Source organism: Schistocerca serialis, chromosome 2 (assembly GCF_023864345.2).
Source record: "Schistocerca serialis cubense isolate TAMUIC-IGC-003099 chromosome 2, iqSchSeri2.2, whole genome shotgun sequence".
Classification (NCBI taxonomy): domain Eukaryota; kingdom Metazoa; phylum Arthropoda; class Insecta; order Orthoptera; family Acrididae; genus Schistocerca; species Schistocerca serialis.
Window position 1 is genome coordinate 849,789,724 of NC_064639.1, and position 24,052 is coordinate 849,813,775.

Sequence of the window (24,052 nt, forward strand, 5' to 3'; positions counted from 1 at the left end):
ACTATAATAGTGTGTCAGGTGGAGTTTGTGCCTATGTCCTGAACTCAGTATGCAGTGAACCTGTGCCCCTTCAAACCCCTGTTGAAGCTGTGGTTGTCAGGGTAAGGGCAACTCAGGAAATAACTGTCTGCAACGTATAACTTCCTCCAGATGGTGCAGTATCCCTGAACGCATTGGCTGCACTGATTCATCACCTCCCTAAACCTTTCCTACCTTGGGAGATTTTAATGCCCATAACCCCTTGTGGGGTGGCACCTTGCTTACTGGCAGAGGTAGAGATGTCGAAACTTTCCTGTCTCAACTTGACCTCTGCCTCTTAAATGCTGGGGCCCCCACACATTTCATTGTAGCTCATGGCACTTACTCGGCCATTGATTTATCCCTCTACAGCCCAGGACTTCTCCCATCTGTCCACTGGAGAGCCCACGATGACTTGTGTGGTAGTGACCACTTTCCCATCTTCCTGTCACTCCCCAAGGACCATTCCCCCAGTCGTCTACCAAGATGAACTTTAAGCAAGGCATACTGGGAATCTTTCACCTCTGCTGTCACTGTTTAATCTCTCCCACACTGTACCATCAATGTGGTAGTTGAGTGGGTCACTAGAACGATCGTTTCTGCGGCGGAAAAAAGGATCCCTTGTTGTTTAGGGTGCCCGCGATGAAAGTGAATACCTTGGTCGCTGGAAATCGCTGAGGCCATTAAAGAGCGTCATAAGCGGTATAAGCACATAAGCATCACTCTTCCTGGAGCACCTAATAGCTTTTAAACAGCTCCGTGCCCGCGTTCGTCAGCTTATAAAAAGACAGAAACAGGAATGTTGGGAGAGGTACGTCTCGACCATTGGGTGCCATACGTCACCTTCCCATGTCTGGACGGAGATCATGCATGTTTGTGGGTACCAGATCCCGACAGGTGTCACTGGCATTAACATCAATGGTGTGTTACCTACTGATGCACATGCAGTTGCTGAGCGCTTTGCTGAGCACTATGCTCGAGCCTCCTTGTCGGAGAATTATCCCCCAGCATTTCGCACCCTCAAAAGGTGGATGGAAATGAAACCCCTCTTGTTCATTGAATGTCACAGTGAACCTTATAATGCTCCATTTACAGAGTGGGAGCTCCTCAGTGTCCTTGTACATTGCCCCGACACAGCTCCTGGGCCAGATCGGATCCACAGTCAGATAATCAAACATCTCTCTTCTGACTAAAAGTGACATCTCCTCGTCATCTTCAACTAGATCTGGTGTGATGGCATTTTTCCATCGCATTGGCGAGAGAGCACCATCATTCCAATGCTCAAAACTGGCAAATACCCGCTTGATATGGATAGCTATCGACCCATCAGCCTTCTTTGTAAGCTGTTAGGACATACAGTAAGTCGGTGGTTATGTTGGGTCTTGGAGTCATGTGGCCTGCTGGCTCTATGCCAGGGCGGTTTCTGCCAGGGTTGCTCTACCACTGATAATCTAGTTTCCCTCGAGTCTGCCATCCAAACAGCCTTTTCCATATGCCAATGCCTGGTTGCTGTCTTTTTTTGATTTACGAAAAGCTGACGACGCAACCTGGTGACATATCCTTGCCACATTTTATGAGTGGGGTCTCTGGGCTTCACTTCAGATTTTTACCCAAAATTTCCTATCGCTCTGTACTTTCCGTGTCCAAGTTGGTGCCTCCCATAGTTCCCTCCATATGCTGGAGAATGGGGTCCCACTGGGCTCTGTATTGAGTGTATCTCTATTTTTTGTGGCCATTAACGGTCTAACAGCAGCTGTCGGGCATTCTGTCTTACCTTCCCTGTATGCAGGTGATTTCTGCATTCTGTACTGTCCACCAGTACTGAATGTTGTTGAGCGGCGCCTCTGGGGAGCCATCCACAAAGTGCAGTCTTGGGCTCTAGCCCATGGCTTCCAGTTTTCAGCCCCAAAGTCATGTATCATGCACTTCTGTTGGCATCATACCGTTCATCTGGAACCAGAACTTTACCTTAATGAGGAACCACTCACTGTAGTGGAGACATATTGATCCTTAGGACTGGTTTTCGACGCCCGATTGACATGGCTTCCTCATCATCATCAGCAGCACCTCAATCCCCTGCACTGCCTGAGCAACACCAACTGGGGTGCAGATCGCTCTATGCTGCTGCAGCTCTACAGAGCCCTTGTTCAATCCTGCCTTGACTATGGGAGTCTGGTTTATGGGTCGGCAGCGCCCTCAGCTTTGCATTTACTTGACCCAGTGCACCACTGGCAACAGGAGCCTTTAGGACGAGTCCGGTGACCAGCGTTGTGGTGGAGGCTGAGTCCCTCCATTGAAGGTCAGGTGTGCACAACTGCCCGCCAGTTACGTTGCACACATTTGTAGTTCTCCTAAGCATCCGTTTCACTGTCTCCTTTTCTCACCCATGGCAGTTCATCTCCTGCATTGGAGGCCCAGGTGAGGGCTAATGATTGTGGTTGGTGTCCAATCTTTTGTGTCTGAAATGGAGTCCTTGGTTTTCCCACCTATACTCGAGGTCCATTCATGTACACCTCCATGATGTACACCAAGCCCGAAGCTTTGCCTACACCTTCCAAATGTTTCTAAGGACTCAGTTAACCCCAGCAGCTCTCCTCTGTCACTTCCTCTCGATTCTTGACATGTGCCTGGACCATGAAGTGGTTTACACCGATGGCTTGATGGCTGATGGTCACATTGGCTTCGCATATGTTCATAGAAACATATTGAACAGCACTTCTTGCCAGATAGCTGTAGTCGTTTCACTGCAGAGCTGGTGGCCATTTCTCGTGCTGTTGAGCGCATCCGCTCATGCCCTGGCGAGCTGTTTCTTCTCTGTACTGACCCCTTGAGCAGTCTACAAGCTATCGACTAGTGCTACCCCCACCATCCTTTGGTAGCGACCATCCAGGAGTTCACCTATGCCCTGGAACAGTCCAGTTGTTCCGTGGTGTTTTTGTGGACCCCAGGCCACGTCAGAATAACAGGAAATGAACTTGCCGACAGGGTGGCCAAACAGGCTACACGGAAACCATTTCTGGAGATCATCATCCCCGTAACTGACCTGCAATCATTATTACGCCGCAAGTTTTTTCAGCTTTGGGAGACGGAATGGTATAATCTTAGTACACACAACAAATTGTGTGCCATTAAGGGGACAACGAATGTATGGAAGCCGTCCATGCAGGCCTCTCGCAGGGACTATGTGGTTCTCTGCCGGCTCTGCATTGGCCATAAGCGCCTAATACATTGGTACCTCCTCCATCGTGAGGACCCACCTCGGTGCCACTGTGGCTCACATATGACTGTCGTCCACATCTTGCTGGACTGCCCACTTTTAGCCGCTATGTGGCAGACCTTTAACCTTTCCAGCACCCTACCTTCGGTGTTGGGCAACAATGCCTCAACAGCAGCTTTAGTTTTACGTTTTATTCATGAGGGGGTATTTATCGTACCATTGAAGGGTGGGCATTTAGCCTTCTCTCAGAAGCTGCCACCCTTCCTCCATTTTAACTCTGTCACACTTCGTTTGCATTTGTTTGTCGTGGTGGTCTCTTTTTTCCCATCATATGTTCATCTCGCCTTGTCTTTTTGGAGTGGGCATTTTAATGTGATTCAGAGTGGCTGTCTCATCCTCTATTATTGTGATCAGCCAGCCCAGACTATCTGATCTATGTTTTTAATACCTTCTTCTACTTTTCCTTGTGGTGTATGTTTTCCCCGTTTTTCTTTTTAGGTGTGGGTCCCCATTCCTTTTCCCCCTTTTATTTTCTCAAATGTACTTTGGGTGTTTTTGTACCTTGAGCCTTGCTTGCATCAGGAAAAAGGGACTGATGGCCCAGTAGTTTGGTCCCTTTATACCCCCAACCAGCCAACCAACAATAGTAACAGGGCACCAATAGAGATTAAAGATCGTAAAGTAAGGATGCAGTCCTTCTCCCCTGTTCCTCAACTGTATTTTGTAGAAGCAATGAAGAAAATAAGAGTAGCAATAAACTTAACCTACAAATTGGAGATAACATGAATTGGAGGAATTCTTCTGCTTTGGAAGCAGATTAATGAATTACAGATGAAGCAAGGACATAAGGACTAGACTAGCACAGCCAGAGGAAGCTTTTTCATCAGATCATGTCTACTAATATCAAACATAGTCCTTAATTTGAGAAAGAAATCTCTGAGAATGTGTGTCTGGATTACAGCATTGTATGGAAGTGAAACCAGGACTGTGGGAAAACTGTAAAAGAAGAGACTTAAGTGTTTGACATGTGGTCCTCTAGGCCAATGCTGAAAATGAAGTTAAGAATGAGGACATTCACAGCAAAATTGTATAGGAAAGGAGTATGTGGGAAACACTATCTAGAAATAGGGACAAGATGAGAGGTAATGTGTTAACATTCAGGTAACAACTTCTGTGGCTGCAGGTACTAGTACAATTTCTGTAATATTCAGTGTTAAAAACTAATGTAATGTGTGAGGTGAAACTTACACAGAAATAAATATCACAATAGTGAATATGGAAAAAAACCACTTAGAAACACAGTCTAAACGTAACTAAATAAAAGCGGTATGAATACATACACAAACATACGTACAACATAATTTTAGCCACAAAAAATTATTGCAGAAACCTGGTCTCTTCTCAAAGACCTCAAAATACTATCTCAGTAATTTCTTTAAGTCATCTCTGTATTGGGCATCCAGATGGTGTCACTACCAATTTTGTCCCAATTACCTTATGAATCCATAGTGGTACTTTATTCTGAAATGGCGCACATCTGTGATGGGGTCCATACCACCTGTAATTTACCTGCTTATGTTGCAGCCCATGTCCAGTAGTGGGTTTCAATAATTTGATCACAAGATTGCAATCACCTAACCTCAAACCATTTATTTGTCCTTGGATAAAGTCAGACTTTGTCTTACTCCCCGCTCAGCCCCCCCCCCCCCCCCCCCAAAAGAGTCCACTGTTCCACAATACCTGGTAGTTTGGTAACAAACTCCCAAAAAATGATGCTGAGATAGGCAGTTTTGTCCTGCTACACTAGTTAGAATCCCATTTGTCTTACTAAGGATCACTGACTCTTTTGTGTAGACTTCTGCTCAGGTTCAACCAGAAGTTAATACTCCATCAGTTTCCCATGGTACTGAATCAATCATATCTTAAGATACATTCTCCCAATTCCTATGTTGACTATATCTACAGGGTCCTTCTACTCGTATTATTTTCCCTGTAGCCGAAATTCAGTTTTCTCTTGATTGTCCTTATATTCTAATGTGTATCGTGTTTGTTCTGCCTGCTGTTCATAACTTTTTGGTCTTCAGTTACTGTATCCAAGTCCATATTGTTGCGTACTGTACCATAGTTCATTTGTTGCTCGATTCTGTCCAGGGCTATCTCCCTGATCTTAATTTCCGTGCCACTCTGGCTGTACATCAAAACAACTACCCTCCTCTATTCTGATGCCATGCAATTGGCCATATTGCCGTACTCACATGTAACACTGTGATTTTACGATTGAATTTGCAGCCAGGAGTGCATCCTGTTGCTACACCATGAGACCTAATTAATCGAGTATAACAGAATAAGTAAAGTTGTCAACATTTGACATTGTGTAAATTTCTGCTAGCTATGTAACTGGAGTGGATGTGCACACAAATGGCTCGTTAGTTGATACTTATATATGTAAAGAACCTGTAGAATTCCTCATACTGAAGTAAACCATAAATTTAAGCTGTAGAGATTGTAAACAAAGTCACAAATTTTTATTCGATTTACGGTTGTAATCATAACGTGTGAAATAATTGATTTCTTTAGGGTTTTGACAAAACTTAGAGAAATTGTAACTAATCTTATTGCCACGAAGGAAAGGAACTGAGGTTCCATTCTGATGATGTAACAGTATATACCTTTTTTTATTTCAGACAGCAGACAGCTGATTTAAAATGTCTAAATATTTTTTAATGATATTGAAGTATCATCTATAATAAGTACATGCCAGTCCACTCGATTTTGCTTAAAACAATATATTCGAGAAAATCGCATAAGCAGCTGTAAGGTTCTTGAAGACCTGTCTGCTTTGCTTTTTAATTAGTAAAAACTTCGAGTATGTCTCAGAAATTGTGTAGTGTATTCATGCTTAGCAAGAAAAAACTATAAAAATCAATGAGCATTCTCATATTTACAAGTGCATGATAATTATACCATCAGTTTAAATAATAATAATAATAATAATAATGATAATGATAATAATCTTCCAGAATCAGATTGCTGAGCTGAAAGCTGCCCAAGCTCCAGGAGCAACGGCTCTGCGCACTGCACTTCTTGATCCTTCAGTGAATCTGCTACTTCAGCGGCTGCGCCAGGAACTGCTGTCCACAAGGGCACGCTTGGAAGAGACACAGAATGAGCTCAGTGCTTGGAAATTCACACCAGACAGGTTAGGTTTGCTACAGACATACTCTATACAAAAGCTCTTTATTAGACCTTTATAGTGTATTACTTTCCAGATACGTTCAATAGATCTACATTTTCTGATACAAATAAATATTAATAAAATATCCAATATCTTGAACAAAATGAAATTGTTGACATTTTTTTCAGAATGTTAAAGATAGTTGCCATCATCATTTATAAACATCTCTCAGCTTGATAAGTAAATGACAGAAAATCACTGAGCTCAAATAATTTAAAATACATTGACTTCTTGCTCCATAATCATCCCACATGAAATTTACACTAAAGAGCCAAAGAAACTGGTACACCTGCCTAATATTGTGTAGGACCCCTGTGAGCACGCAGAAGTGCATGACGTGGCATGTATTAGACTAATGTCTGAAGTAGTACTAGAGATCTCTTCTGAACAGCACATTGCAAGGCATCCCAGATGTGCTCAATAATGTTCATGTCTGCGGAGTTTGGTGCCTACTGGAAATGTTTAAACTCGGAAGAGTGTGCCAGGAGCCACTCTGTAGCAATGCTGGATGTGTGGGGTGTCGCATTGTCCTGCTGAAATTGCCCTAGTCCATCAAAATGCACAATTGACATGAATGGATGCATATGATCATACAGGATGCTTACATGTGTGTCACCTGTCAGTCATATCTAGACATATCAGAGGTGCCATATCACTCCAACTGCACATGCCCCAGATAATTAGAGAGCCTGCCCCAGCTTGAACAGTACCCTGCTGACATGAAGGGTCCCTGGATTCATGAGGTTGTCTCCATACCCATACACGTCCATCCGCTCGATACAATTTGAAATGAGACTCGCCTGACCAGGCAACATGTTTTCAGTTGTCAACAGTCCAATGTTAGTGTTGACAGGCCCCGATGAAGCGTAAAGCTTTGTGTTGTGCAGTCATCAGGGTACCGAATGGCCCTTCGGCTCCAAAAGCCCATATCGATGATGTTTCATTGAATGGTTTGCATGCTGACACTTGTTGGTGTTTCAGCATTGCAATTTGTGGAAGGGTTGCACTTCTGTAATGTTAAACAATTCTCTTTAGTTGTCATTGGTCCCATTTTTGCAGGATCTTTTTCCAGCCACTGCGATGTCGGCGATTTGATGTTTCGCCAGATTCCCGATATTCACGATGCACTTGTGAAATGGTTATACGGCAAAAATCCTCCTTCATGACTACCTCGGAGATGCTATCTCCCATAGCTCATGTGCCAACTATAACACCAAGTTCAGACTCACTTAAATCTTGATAACTTGCCATTGTAGAAGCAGTAACCAGTCTAACAACTGTGCCAGACACTTGTTGTCCTACATAGGTGTTACCAACTACGTCACCATATTCTGCCTGTTCAAATCTCTCTGTATTTGAAAGTTCTTACCTGTACCAGTTTTTTGGCACTTCCGTGTAGATTACTGTAGTCATAAAATGTATTTAATTCACTACATGTTAGAGTCCCCATAGAATTATTGACAATAGGAGATACTTACGATAATGAATAGATCACAGCATACACAGTCTGCAGAACAGTTTACATTCATTCATTTCACTGTGTCCTGCGTATTCCAGGTAGGTTCTTATTTTGCTGGTGTTAGATGGTTCGAATTTCAAGGGAAGTTGTGGAGGAATTTATTTCCATTCACCCTGAAACTTTGTAAATAGTTCCTAGATTCTCAGTGAAATTGATGTGACAACCCGTTTGTGCTCTAATTTGTTTTAAAGCTATTTGATGGGGGTTCAAGTCACCATTTTGGACTGTCCAGTCCAGCAAATCCATCCGCTTTCCTTTGAAGCATATTACAACTGACTGGGACTCATATATGACATTGTTTAATACCTATATCTCGTATCTTGTTTGTGAACTATCTGTGTGTGTGATCGAACATGTACTAATGACCAGAGTGCATAAGGGAAAGTTTTAAAATTTAGTCTATAACAATGTATGCCATACTTTTAAACCAGATTTTTTCTTTTTAATTAATTATTTATATTATTGGTTCTAGCAATACTGGTAAAAGGCTAATGGCCAAATGCAGGCTTCTTTATCAAGAGAATGAAGAACTGGGACGTATGATTTCTAGTGGCAGACTTGCAAAACTTGAGGGAGATTTAGCACTGCAAAAAAGCTTTAGTGAAGAAGTGAAAAAATCCCAGTCTGGTAAGTATTTTTAATTTCCTGAAATGAAATTGACATCAGAATGTTTCTTATAACATTAATATAGTTGGTGGTGGTGGTGTTGGTGGTATGTGTAATTAGTATAAGTTCTTTCAGTAAAGAAAAGCCACTCATTTAGACATTACTTACATTTGATATGAAAATTCACATTATTACACCCTGTTAAAGTGTTGTTCGACACCTATATACTTCTTGTGAACAAAGAAGTTTAAAACACAAAATACGCCTATTCCACCACACACACACACACACACACACACACACACACACACACACACACACAGAGGAAAACTGTTTCTGGTTTTGAAGCACTCCTTTCAGTGTCAAAAAATTTAAAACTAAGGGTCGACAAAAACCTGCTGTCTTTCTGTATCTCAGACATCAACATGTTGCAACTTCCTGACAGATTGAAACTGTGTGCTGGTCCAGGACTTGAATGTGGGATCTCTGCCTTTCATGGGCAAATACCCTCCAACAGAGCTGTCAAAGTGCAACTCAACCCACCTTCACAGCTTTACTTCCACTAGTATCTCTCCTAACTTTCAAACTTGTGAGAAGTTCTCCTGCATACCTTGCAAGACTTACTATTTCTGGAGAAATGAGTCGATATGTTGAAGTTTTTTACATAACTAGAATTGTGCTGAGAATTAGTGGAAGTTTGTTTTTTAGGTTTCTTTTAACATTCAGAAGAATGTTGAGCGTATGAATTTCAGTAGATTTGGGATTCAAATATACCAGGTGATATATAAATTTTGAAAACTTAATAAACCACTAAATAATGTAGATAGAGAGGTAAAAATTGACACACATGCTTGGAATGACATGGGGTTTTATTGGGTGGGGGCGAGGGGGGAGTATTGCTAGACACGTGAAAGATCTCTTGCGCATGTCGTTTGGCGATGATCGTGTGCTCAGCTGCCACTTTCGTCATGCTTGGCCTCCCAGGTCCCCAGACCTCAGTCCGTGCAATTATTGGCTTTGGGGTTACCTGAAGTCGCAAGTGTATCGTGATCGACCGACATCTCTAGAGATGCTGAAAGACAACATCTAATGCCAACGCCTCACCATAACTCTGGACATGCTTTACAGTGCTGTTCACATTATTCCTCGACTACAGCTATTGTTGAGGAATGATGGTGGGCATATTGAGCATTTCCTGTAAAGAATATCATCTTTGCTTTGTCTTACTTGGTTATGCTAATTATTGCTATTCTGATCAGATGAAGCGCCATCTGTCGGACGTTTTTTGAACATTCGTATTTTTTTGGTTCTAATAAAACCCCATGTCTTCAGAATGAGATTTTCACTCTGCAGCGGAGTGTGCGCTTATATGAAACTTCCTGGCAGATCAAAACTGTGTGCCCGACCGAGACTCGAACTCGGGACCTTTGCCTTTCGCGGGCAAGTGCTCTACCAACTGAGCTACCGAAGCACGACTCACGCCCGGTACTCACAGCTTTACTTCTGCCAGTACCTCGTCTCCTACCTTCCAAACTTTACAGAAGCTCTCCTGCGAACCTTGCAGAACTAGCACTCCTGAAAGAAAGGATATTGCGGAGACATGGCTTAGCCACAGCCTGGGGGATGTTTCCAGAATGAGATTTTCACTCTGCAGCGGAGTGCGCGCTGCAAGGTTCGCAGGAGAGCTTCTGTAAAGTTTGGAAGGTAGGAGACGAGGTAATGGCATAAGTAAAGCTGTGAGTACCGGGCGTGAGTCGTGCTCCGGTAGCTCAGTTGGTAGAGCACTTGCCCGCGAAAGGCAAAGGTCCCGAGTTCGAGTCTCAGTCGGGCACATAGTTTTAATCTGCCAGGAAGTTTCATATCAGCGCACACTCCGCTGCAGAGTGAAAATTTTATTCTGGAAACATCCCCCAGGCTGTGGCTAAGCCATGTCTCCACAATATCCTTTCTTTCAGGAGTGCTAGTTCTGCAAGGTTCGCAGGAGAGCTTCTGTAAAGTTTGGAAGGTAGGAGACGAGGTACTGGCAGAAGTAAAGTTGCGAGTACCGGGCGTGAGTCGTGCTTCGGTAGCTCAGTTGGTAGAGCACTTGCCCGCGAAAGGCAAAGGTCCCGAGTTCGAGTCTCGGTCGGGCACACAGTTTTAATCTGCCAGGAAGTTTCAAAACCCCATGTCATTTCAAGCATGTGTGTCAATTTGTACCTCTCTATCTACATTATTCCATGATTTATTCAATTTTCGAATTTATACTGACTTTTTGATCACCCGGTATAACTGAGAACAGCACACTTCCCCTAAGTATTTACTGGCAGCAAACACATCCTTGGAAATACATCTTTCCTCCATATGCACCCTCATAGCTAGTTAAAACCTCTCTTCTACATTATCTGTGGGTAAGCTCCTCTTGATGTAGAATAAAAAAATGTTTATTGTTGCAATACACTATGTACTGTTAAGGATGCTAGACTGGCTTACAAATTCCGTGCTTCTATCCAGATTTAGGTTTTCCATTGTTTCTTAAATTTAGCAGGCACGTGCTGGTATGGTTAATTTGCAAGACCACATAGATTCCTGTTCCATTTCTCTTTAAACCAAGCTGCTGTTCCATACCTAATAAAGTCATTGCTGATGTGATCTTGATCTTCCATTTCCAAGTGTTAATGGTTTACTGACAAAACCATAAGATCAAAATGAATACACAAGAAGAATGTGTCTGTAATTGTGAAAGTGATTGTGGCAGCATATGTTGACAACAAACACCATGTGCTCTGTATCAGATCATAGTTTATGATCAAGCCTTAGATTTTTCTCATTTGTCTTAATGAGAGATAAAATAACGTAATGTATGTATATCGTTTAGAAGAGCAGGTATATTGTTATCATTACCTGAAACTGAAAAATAATAATATTCCTATGCATCTTTAAATGTGTAGCGGTAAAGGTAAAGGTATCAGTCGCTGCTCCTCCAGCAAAGTTCTCTCTCTCTCTCTCTCTCTCTCTCTCTCTCTCTCTCTCTCTCTCTCTCTGTGTGTGTGTGTGTGTAGATAGATAGATAGATAGATAGATAGATAGATAGATAGATAGAGAGAGAGAGAGAGAGAGAGAGAGAGAGAGAGAGAGAGAGAGAAATTTTTGTTGGAGGAGCAGCGACTGATACCTTTACCTTCACCATGAGATATCTACACTCATGCTCATAAATTAAGGATAATTACAGAATGTGGTGCCACACAACGTGGCATTACACAAACTGGTGGTAATAGCATAGGCACATAGGGAACACACACAACACAGATCTGTAAATCCACAGTATTGGTGATAAGTTGAGAAAACCGTCCCGAAACATGTGCTACAAAACGCCACTGTTTCCTGTGCATGTACCCCGACATCAGTATGGGATATGATCACCATTCACACGTACACAGGCCGCACAACGGGTTGGCATACTCTGGATCAGGTGGTCGAGCAGCTGCTGGGGTATAGCCTCCCATTCTTGCACCAGTGCCTGTCAGAGCTCCTGAAGTGTTGTAGGGGTTTGAAGACGTGCAGCGATACGTTGACCGAGAGCATCCCAGACGTGCTCCATGGGGTCTAGGTCTAGAGAACAGGCAGACCACTCCATTCGCCTGATATCTTCTGTTTCAAGGTACTCCTCCACGTTGACAGCTCAGTGGGGCCGTGCATTATCATCCATCAGGAGGAAGGTGGGACCCACTGCACCCCTGGAAAGGCGGACATACTAGTGCAAAATGACGTCCCGATACACCTGACCTGTTACAGTTCCTCTGTCAAAGACATGCAGGGGTGTACGTGCACTAATCATAATCCCCCCCCCCCCCCACACACACACCATCAAACCACAACCTCCATATAGGTCCCTTTCAAGGACGTTACGGTATTGGTATCTGGTTCCTGGTTCATGTCAGATGAAAACCCGGCAAGAATCACTGTTCATACTATACCTGGACTCGTCCATTTTACTGTGTGTCTGGAGACAACTGTTCCAGTGGCTGGCGTAAGGTCCCAAGCAAGGCTACCTGCAGTACTCCGTGGCCGTCTGAGGGCACTGATGGTGAGATATCGCTCTTCTTGTGGTGTTGTACACTGTGGACGTCCTGTACTGTAGCGCCAGGACACGTTTCCTGTCTGCTGGAATTGTTGGCATAATCTTGAGATCACACTTTGTGGCACACGGAGGGCCCGTGCTACGACCTGCTGTGTTTGACCAGCCTCCAGTCGCCCCAGTATTCTACCCTTCATAACATCATCAACATGTGTTCTTTGAGCCATTTTCAACACGCAGTCACCATTAGCACGTCTGAAAATGTCTGCACACTTACTGCACCGTACTCTGACGTGCACCAAGACACCTCTGTGTATATGGACTGCTGCCATTACCACCGTGCGATGATGTCAGGTCAAATGCACCATGTATCAGCATTATCCTTAATTTATGAGCATGAGTTTACCTACCTACCTACCTACCTACCTACCTCTCCGAGGCTGTTTTCTGCATCAGCATGTAGGTTTTGTGATAAACTCAAGTTTCATGTTACATTAAGGCTGGATGCTATATTCAGACACAATGAGACTTTTCTGATCATTGAATGGTACATTGTGTATTCGAAGCTCATTAGGAAAAAATTATTTGTTTATTTGGTTTAAAAAATAGTTTCTAAAGATAGGCATGATGATAGTTTTTTCTCTGTGTTTGGTGAGAGTATGACTTTTTTGCCAGATGTTTCTTAGAAAGGACAAGTTTTCTTTAATTTATCATATTGGCTTATTAGATTACTCATTCTTTGTCTGAAGTAGTATTGATTTCAACAATTCACATACTGCTTCCTTTGGCATGATTGTGATGTGACTAGTTTCACATTTCAACATTACCTTGGCTAAAATAGTCTTCATTTCATTTCTCCAAAAATTCAGAATGCTAATTTTACATACACTGTGGTTTAAATTGCTCGCTTGAACTACAGGCATGTGTAGTGTCTGTCATTAGGTATGTCCAAGAAATGTATGATACCAATGTTTTCCTGTTTCATGTTTTCCATTGTGTGTGTGTGTGTGTGTGTGTGTGTGTGTGTGTGTGTGTGTGTGTGTGTGTGTTTGCTCTGTGATATACAGACTAGTTGCACAGCATTTCATCAGACAGCAAGCCTCTTGCATTTGGTTTTCCCTATTGGATTCTTATTAGCATGTCTTTGTTTCGTTACTCTTATTTGTCGCTAATGTAGTGCACTTGAAAGTGTTTCTAAGTTCTTCTAAAATTTTGTCAGTTCTTAGAACAATTTACACTAACCAGTAAAATTAGCAACTCATTTGCAACTTTTTGTCATTGAATTGCGATGTAGTTTGTGTCCGTTGATAATACAGTGGTGTGTTTTGCATGATCTGACAGTTGTTAAACAGAAATAGCCTTCACTTCGTCACAGCCAGACAAGAGCCCATATTCATTTTTTTCCCCATTTCTAACTTCTAGTGTTGGAGGTCGCAAATTCCTTTTGTTATGCTAGTATTGTTGGTCATCCAGATACTGATGTTCCAAGCTACTAGGTGGTACTGGTACTCCTCTATGCAACTGAAATGTGTGGCACTGTGGTAAGACAATGGAATAACATTTAGAAGCACAGCAGCTTAAATCCCAATCCAGCCATCCATTCATTTTCATAAATTGTTCGAGGCAGATACGAAAATGTTTTCATTTGAGAAAGAAGCATATGATTTGCTTTGTCATCCTTCCACATCCTCAGCTTGTGCTTTGTCTCTGATGACCTCAACATCAGTGGGATGTTAAACCCTAATCTTCCTTACTTTCTTCCCTTTATTAGAGTTGACATTATAAATAGTACTAATTTTAAAACCAGAGTGAAATGCTCAAAAGTTAATACAGAAGCAATGATGGGTGGTAACGCCAGTTTGTAATCCTGAGGAGCAAAGTTAGTGATATGTTCCAGAAAGTATTTCATATTCTGAGTGTCTTGTGGTGCTCATTATTCACAGCAGCTGTGTATAAATTACAGTATTTACAAGAAAAACTCCGTTTGCATGGTGCTAATTACTTTTTTGTTTTATTTATCCACCCAGCTATTTTTGGTTTTTTTTTCACAAGGCATCTTCATTGTGTGTCCTGAAGTACTATGTGTGTTTTTGGGTCACTTATTGGATATACATTTAAAACCAGTTCATGGCACTTTCTTTATAATAAACTAGAGAAATACCTACAGTAAACATGTCATAATTCATTATTTAAAAACTATGCAATTTCTCTTCATGTAGGAAACTAATTGAAAGCCTCCACTTTTTTGTGTAGTCACCATGGTTTTTATAACAACATTTCAATGCATTTTTGATGTCTTATGTCATTTGCTTTTGTAAGTGTTGCCAACTTTCCTGATTCTGGTGTGTGTGTGTGTGTGTGTGTGTGTGTGTGTGTGTGTGTGTGAGAGAGAGAGAGAGAGAGAGAGAGAGAGAGAGAGAGAGAGATATGCACATTTCTTTTTAATTATATGCTTATGAGGGAAATGTTATTTGTGATCATTTAGTAGGATGTTTATCAGTTATGTATTGTGTTGGTGTTTGCATTGAGTACTTCGTCATATTCGCTTGATCTTTTAGTAGTTGTTTCTTTTCTATCTTTGTTTTGATTATGTGGTAATTTTCTTGTAAAGTTATCATTAGCTATCTTTCATTTTTTATTCTATTTTCATGTCTTTGTCTCTTGTATTGACTGGTGATTCATTTCTCTTGAACTTTGTCAAAAAGTTGATTTTCTTGTCCCACATTTTAGTTCCTGGGGTAGGAATCAAGATCTGGGAATGTCAGATGGGGTGACAGGAGGCGACAGTGGGTAATGTGGGAAATATATCAAGGAGAGGGAATTTAATGTCAGAGCTTGATTTGAGAAAATCATAGACTTGTCGAAGTAGATTATTGATGCCTTGGTGGTTCTGAGTGACAAGGTGGCTGCTTCTAAGACTTTTTACAAGTTTTAGGGCAAGAGGTGGTTTGTGCACTTGTTGTGTGAAAGGAAAGCCTGGTTGAGATGATTAATGTAGTTGTTCAGATATTCAGTGGCGGAGCAGAGTAATTCACCATGGATGCTCCAGGTGAATTTGGAGTGAGAAAAGTGAGTTTAGCTGTTGCAAGATGTGGAGGAGTTCTTGACCATGAGTCAAGATCAGAAAAATATCAATGAATATGTAGCTATATAGAGTGAAGAAAAATTCACACACTTGGACTTTGCAGTGCAATTCTTCACATACTGACAAAACAAAAATGTCTCACCAAATTTCACCATGTGCATATTTTGGCCAGTAAATGGACATTAACGGCTGGCAATTTGGTTGCACTGTAATCGCATGTATACTAACTACTTTTGTCAGCATATAGAGCAGTGCTGTGCAGTGGGTTAGCATGGAGGAGGTCAAAGATTCAGTTCTGGGTCGAGGCTTATTTGTTTTTATTTGCTAAAAATAGTCTGTGTGGTACAGTATCTGGTGCCTTAGTCGTCATACAGTGATGACCAATGGGTCTTCTACAAAACATTCGCAGTTACATACTGCATACACAGAAATGAAAGTACAATTGTTTTCATGTATCAGCTTTTAAAGATGCCTTTTGCATGTCATGGATGCGAATTGTTTCACACCACTGCATCTACTAGATTCCAAACCTGTTTTCTGTGTACCTTCCCCCAAATGGTCCCATCAAAATTATGTGCAAAGCACGTTGCTAGCCCTCTTGATGACGTAAGGCTCTAATGAAATGTAATGGTTCTGAACATGGCAAGAGTAATAGTTGGTATTAATCAGTGGGACCATTGGGGGAGGGTACACACAAAACAAGTTTGGAATCTAGTAGATGCACGGGTGTGAAACAATTTGTGTCTACAACATACTAAAGGTTTCTTTAAAAGCTGCCAATGAAAACAATTGTATTTCCATTTCTGTGTTCATAGTACGCAACTGCAAATATTTTGTAAAAGACATGCTGTAATCACTGTACGATGATTAATATGCCAGATACCGCACCATGCAGACTATATTTACCAAATAAAAACAAATATGCCTAGACTCAGAATCGAACCCTTGACCTCCTGCATGCTAACCCAAAACACCAGCCACTAAACCAATTGCACAGCACTGCTGCTATATGCTGACAGTGGTAGCTACTGTACCTGTGATTACAGTGTTGCCAGATTGCCAATCTTTAACATCCATTTACTTCTCGAAATATATGCAGGGCAAAATTTGAGGAAGACATTTTTGTATTGGTAGGATGTGAGAAATTGCGCTAAGAAGTCAGAGTGCATGAATTTTTCTTCGCCCTGTATATTCATCAGCATTTAGTAGTGACATGTATGACGCTAAATGAAAATGCATTTATCAAATAATGTATTCTTGACAAGAGCTTAATAAAGGAAGAAACAGTAACTCCACTAATGAGAAACTGTGAACAATGTGTTCACGCGCAAATCTAACACATCTTCTCATTTGCCTGTTAAAAATGAGTCTGCGTTCCTTCATAGTGAAGATTTTGTACATCATGAGATAAAAATGTTGATATCATCCTGGACAAAGATAGGGTTAAGATGTACAAATGTGCCTGAGAACAAAAAATGTATTTTGTTATTCATTTTTTATTTCAGTCGTTTTTAAATTAACCTGTACTTCAAATTACTGAAATAGTCCTGCTAACCATTATTAAAATATAATGTAACTGAATAGATAAAGAATTTACTCTTTTTTGTCAGTACAGTTACATTATGTTTTCAAAAATTGATTCTTTTTGTTGGTATATTGTTTTTGCCTGATTATAAGATGAGGTTTTTTCCCAAATTTGTCATTCGAAAAATACGGGGTCGTCTTACATTTTCAGATTAAATTATGGCTGCTGAGATCAATTTTTTTTATTTTATTTTTTATTTTATTTTTTTTATTGTGTAATAGTTTAATTAAGGGGCATCTTATATTTACAATTGAAGTTTTGTCTACTGCGGTTTCATACAAATTTATTTTGAAGAATTCTCAAGGGTAGAGCTTAGCAAACAATGCTTTTGTTCGATAGGCTTGAGATTTTTCGATATGCAGAATCATTCGATACAGTATCGTACTCGCTCAGATAATCGCTTGACACTTGACTTGCAGTGGTAGGACAAAGGATACACATGAAACTATGAACTAGCCACTTTGAACAGGTTTACAATAAAGGTCCTCATACATGTGTGGATACCATATACATACATTTACGCTGGATTTTAAGTAAAGGTAACATTCAAAGGGGAAAATCTTGTTCTCCAAAAACCATTACATGATTCTGAACCCAAGTCAGTATTTTATTTGGGTATGAGAAAGTGTAATGATTTTGCATGTGGGTTGCAAGTGACAAATTCTGCCGTTGTTCACATAGTAGAAACTGGGGAAAAATGTCACCAGCTTTTAATCATCTTTAGAACAAGATGGTGACAGATGAAACAAGAAAGAAAATTAATCCAGAATTGACTGCTAACAAATGAAATAAATCGCATTGAACTGACTACAGTTGTTATCGGAAGAATAAATTACAGTGGAAAGTCATGTTGTGGAGGTAGTACCAACAGACGTCACTAGATCGCAGGCTGAGCGAAGTTAAATTGGACTGAATCATGATTGTGATCTTTTGTTTATGTACTAGTCAACAATAGCATACTTTTCTCCAGGAGATGCTAAAAGTCTAGATTGGGTGCAGTGGCGCGCTTGCGTATTTTATGTAGCAATGTTATCAGCACTCGCCATTAGGTATGATGAGAACAATGGGGGGTATGTCAGCTACTGGTTATACGCAGCTAATGGGGCAGCAGCTGGCAGATGGTATGTTTGGGAACAAGGGACAGAGTAACATTCTCAGATGAGTATAGAAGCGAAATCTGCTGTGTGTTCAGAAAAAACGTGTTGTTTCCTCAGGTCCAACCGTAACCATAACCTCAGAAATAGCAACATATTTGGAAGAAATGGCCAAATATTTGTGACAATGGAGATATATGTTTCACAGCTGTCGTGTTGGGATGACGTTGATTATGATTAAAAATAATGATACGACAGATGCCAGCAAACAAAAAAAGGCTGTGAAGATAATGTAAACCATTTCTTTTTATTTTATTTCTCCTTGTATTATCAAAATTTAGACAGTGAATAAAGGCATAAGCTTAGAGTAGATGCATTGTTAACTTTTTAGTTAGATATGTCAATAAAAATTTGTAATTCTGATTAATCAGAATATGTTAAAACTAATTTTTCTCAAGGAGCCTCTTAAAAAAGGGGAGAGGGTCGTGCTATATTCAGGGTCATCTTACTCTCGGATACATACTGTATTAGATCTTGTAACCATTATTGAACTGTGTTTTAGTTGCTTTAATAAATGTAATCTGTTTCAGTTATCTTTCAACTGTCTTGGGTGGTTTATTGTATAATATTATTTCTTTATATAAAAGGCCATCGTGACTAATTAATATTTTTAACTTGAAAATGTAATTGTGTGTGGAAGTATTATGTAATATTAGGAATGTTTTTCTTAATAGTGAGATAATTATTTTTGGCAAAGAACAGTACATAGGGAAAAATGTGTGTATAATGACTAGTTTTTCACAGTTCACTTTTGTAAGTGTGCTGATTCTTTTGAAAGAGCACTATGATGCGTGGAGTATATAAGCTGAACAGAGTCAGATGTATGTTTTATCTGCAACAGAAACCTTGTGGATTTGTGAGATATGCAGGGGTATCCCTTCAGTTGTGTTCATTTTAGTGTTTCAAACTAGCTTAATTGCTACTGTACCACCAAACATACAGCTTAATTAGTGTTCATGCCAGTTGATGTTTTATTGTTTATTTTTTCTCCATCCAATTTACCCACTTCCACATTTTTCCCGATTGTTTTGTTCCTAATATTCTCTTTTTTGCATTTTTCCAGAACTAGATGAATTTCTTCAAGATTTGGATGAAGACGTGGAAGGAATGCAGGGTACAATATATTTTTTACAACAGGAACTGCGTAAAGCAAAGGAATCAAATGCTGCCCTACAGCAAGAGAATTCTGCTTTGAAATCTGGTGGAGTGACAACAACAGAGCATAATACTGGTTTACGGACAAGTGAGGTGGGAAGGGAATCGAGGCCACGGACGCCTTTGTGTCATAATGGGATAAGGGAGAAAGGGGAGGATGACTCTAGAGGTTGGGATGAGCGGACTCAAGGGTCAGATAGGCCACTAACCAGGGACACATCCTCATCCCAGTCACCAGGTACTGAAAATGCAGCAGACCGTCCGGCAGGCCGAGATGGGTCTCATCCACCACAGCAGCCACCTCCTGAGGAAGACAGTGTGTCTTGTGATGCTAGGTCCCCAGAAGATACCCGTCTGTCCCCTCAGCGTAGACCTCATAGTCAGTATGAGGAATCGAACGATTCAACGAATGTACATTCCAGCATCCCCCCTAGGACGTCTCAGAATAGTGAGAGGAACTGGCAAAAAGTTATCGTTGAGCAAGATGACTCTTCTAGTGACTCAAGTGAATTAATACTTAAGATTGAATCTGAAGACATCGCTGATGATGATTTGGATCCCCAGAGTTCTGATGCTGGAGCTGAAACCAACAAAGTGGGTAACAGTGTGAATGAGAGAGACAGGAGTGTGCCCATTAGTGCAGATAGGACTGCAGATCGTACTGATGTCATAAAAGAGCAGTCGAGGGATGGCAGAGACTCCCCATCATCCAGGAAAAGAACATGTTCAAATGATGACAGCAGTAATGATAGTGACAATGTACCATTGATAAAAAAGGTACGCCGTGATTCAGAAATTTCCCTTCATTATAATGAGGAGGAGGATGATGCAGGCCTGACAAATGGAGAGAGTGGTGTTTCAGGTAGTAGGACTAGTGGGAAGTAATGCATAATTATTTTGCATAATCACATGTGTAGTATTTATCAGCATAACGTGATATGTTTTATTCCCAGTTTATTTAAGTGCAGTCTCACAAATTTTATAATATGTTTTGAACATCCAGATTTATTGTGGTAGAAAGTTGTCAGCTATAATTTTGTATACAGTATGTGTAAAGTTACATGCAGATGTAAAATAAAATGTTTTATGAATATTGAACAGCCAGTTTTACCTTCAGTGTTAAAACTGTAACATATGAAGGTCATAATGTCACAAACTTTCACACACACATATAGTTAATTTAATCATATTTTAGAATCTTTCTGTTGGTAGAACACCATTAATTTGTGTCTAGTTACATTTTCTGCTCATCGTATTTGGTCATACAAAGTCTTCAATAATTACTTTATCATGCAAAGATATAAAGCAGGCAATCTTTTAATTTCTTGCACAGGACTTTATAAATTGTGTTTTAATATGTTATGTGATTTTTCACTGTATTGTTGCATCCCTTCTCAGTAATCTCCTCCTAAGAGAAATTGCATTACTTATTCTACAGTGCACATGTATGCACCAAGTGGAAAGCAGCTCAAATATCTCCTTACACCCTTCTCACAAGTACAGTGGATTTACAAACATTGGAAATGCTGGTACAGACCAAAATCGTCTTTCAGTGAGAGCGTGACTGTAGAGTTCTGTCGCATAAGATGTGACTACAGAATGGAAATACAGTCATGGGGCAATTTACTAGAGGACATCTGTGACAACACCCTTGAGCAAATGTAAATATCCCCTAAAAAGCATCATATTACACTTCAGGGCCATATGTATCCACATTCCCCCCCCCTTTCCCCTTCTCCAGGAAAAATCGTCCAATCGTAACCTCTCCTTGTATGAAATTACACTAAAAGTGATCTCAATGCTGTGAGTGCATACTGTGAAAATCATTTATGTACTCCTGGTCGGATCTCTTCTCATGAACAGCCTTTTTTCTCGATACGATCTCTCACACTGGACATTTGTGGAATAAAATTCAGTGAAGAGAAGTAGTATTCCACTCCCCCCGGCTGTCTTGAATTGGAGGACTGGATGTATCTGTGCAAAGGAGGCTCTTCTCTTGTTGAGAGCCCTTCCTGGCCCAAAGTAACAATGCAGACGTGATCAAAACGCAGTATTGACCATCTAAGCATAGTTGAACTATGGTCAACACGAGCCGTGTACCTCCTTCCTGGTTGAATGACAGGAACTGGTCAGCTGTTGGACCCCCTCTGTCTAATAGTCGCTGCTCATGCATGGTTGTTTACATCTTTGGGCAGATTTAGTGACACCTCTGAAAAGTCGGACTGTCTGTGATACAATGTCCACAGTTGACATCTATCTTCAGGAGTTCTGGGAACTAGGGTGATACAAAACTTTTTTCCCACGCGCACACGCAAAACTGTTCTGACTTATATGATTATGACTGTGCTCTACCTCAAAGTTTGAAACCAAACTGCAGTACATGCATTTTAATTGAAGATGGTAGTGAAAATTGATCTGTATAATAGCTTGAAATAATAACTATTCAGTTGATCTTTAACATGATCTTTTTGCAGATGTAGTTGACTGTATTGCGTGGTCCATAATGGATGAGTGTCATCTGTCTGAAATTAATCAGATAAGCTGAAGTATTGTGGTATGAGTGGGGCAGTGCAAAAATGGTTTAATTCATGTTTAACTGGAAGAATGCAGAAGTTTGAAATTAACAGTACAGGCAATCTGCAAAAAGCAGCAGAGTCTCTAATTGGGGAGGTACCAAAAATGATGTCCCACTGGGTTCAGTCTTGGGTCCCTTTTTGATCTTAATATATATTAATGACGTACCACTCTATTTGATGAAGATGCAAAACTATTTCTTTTTGCTGATGATACAAGTGTAGTATTCATGCCTAACAAGCAAGAATTAGTCAAGGAAATTGTAAATAACGTCTTCCAGAAAATTATTAAGTGGTTCTCTACAAATGGACTGTCACTAAATTTTGAGAAAACACAGTATATACAGTAAATGGCATGACACCATTGATAAATATAAACTGAACAGCTGTTGCTAAGGTAGAATATTCAAAATATCTGAGTGTGTGCACTGATGAGAAATTGAAGTGCAAGAAAAGGCTAGGTTCAGCTACTTATTCTATTAAGGTTATTGCAAATTTTGGTGATAAACATATAAGTAAATTACCCTACTATGCCTGCTTTCATTCACTGCTTTTATATGGCATCAAATTTTGGGTAATTCATCATTAAGGGAAAAAGTATTCATCGCACAAAAGCATGTAATCAGAATAATAGCCGGAGTCCACCCAAGATCACCTAGAAGACATTTTTTTAAGGAACTCTGGATATTCACAGCACCTTCACAATACATATAAGTTTGAAATTTGTTACTGACAAGCCAGCCCAGTTCAGAAATAACAGTGATGTGCATTGCTACAACACTAGAAGAAAGGATGGTCTTCACTATTGTGGGTTAAATCTAACTTGGGCATGGAAGGGATGAATTATGCTGCCACAAAAATCTTGTAGTCATTTGCCAAATAGCATTAAAAGTCTGACAGATAGCCAGCCAACATTTAAAAACAAATTTAAAAAATTTCTGAATGGCAACTCCTCCTATTCAATAGATGAATTTTAAGATATGTTCATGATATATGGAACAAGTATTAATGTAATTTAGCGATGAATTATATGCTTTATTTTTATTTTATTTTATTTTACACATCTAGTTCCGTAGTACCAAATTGAGGAGCAAATCTCCAAGGTCATGATACATGTCAGTACATGAAATTACAACATAAAAGCAAAAACAGATAAAATGAAATGTTTATTAACCCCAAAAAAGACAATCAACAATGTAACATAGGAATCAGCTTAATTTTTCAAGGAACTCGTCGACAGAATAAAAGGAGCGATCCATGAGGAAACTCTTCAGTTTCGATTTGAAAGCATGTGGATTACTGCTAAGATTTTTGAATTCTTGTGGTAGCTTGTTAAAAATGGATGCAGCAGTGTACTTCGCACCTTTCTGCACAAGAGTCAAGGAAGTGCAATCCAAATGCAGATTGGATTTATGCTTAGATTAACTGAGTGAAAAGTGCTAATTCTTGGGAATAACCTGTTATTGTTAACAAAAAACGACAGAATATGTATATATTGAAGGCCAGTGTCAGAATACCCAGACTAGTGAACAGGTTTCCACAAGAGGTTTGCAAACTTAAACCACTTATTGCCCGTTTGTGAGCCAAATATATCCTTTGAGAATGGGAAGATGCCACAAAATATAATACCCTACTACAAAAGCGAATGGAAAATAAGCAAAGTAGATTACTTTTCGTGTCAAACTATCGCAAATTCAGATCCTGTTTGAATAGTAAAAATGGCAGCATTAAGTCTTTGAACAAGATCCTGAATGTGGGCTTTCCACGACAGTTTACTGTCTACCTGAACACCTAGAAATTTGAACTGTTCAGTTTCACTAATCGTCTGCCCATTTGCTGAAATTAAAA

General features: G+C 40.3%; 1 protein-coding gene across 2 annotated transcripts in view; it reads left to right on the top strand.

The window, feature by feature from the left end:
• LOC126458132 (pre-mRNA-splicing regulator WTAP-like) overlaps positions 1-20,729 on the top strand; it is a 40,029-nt gene extending 19,300 nt beyond the window's left edge. For both annotated transcript variants that reach the window (XM_050094974.1, XM_050094975.1), the window contains 3 exons: positions 6,256-6,434; positions 8,462-8,616; positions 19,540-20,729. In XM_050094974.1, the coding sequence (XP_049950931.1) occupies positions 6,256-6,434; positions 8,462-8,616; positions 19,540-20,516 (1,311 nt within the window). In that variant the 3' untranslated portion in view covers positions 20,517-20,729. The remainder of the gene's footprint in view (positions 1-6,255; positions 6,435-8,461; positions 8,617-19,539) is intronic.
• Positions 20,730-24,052: the final 3,323 nt, after the last annotated feature.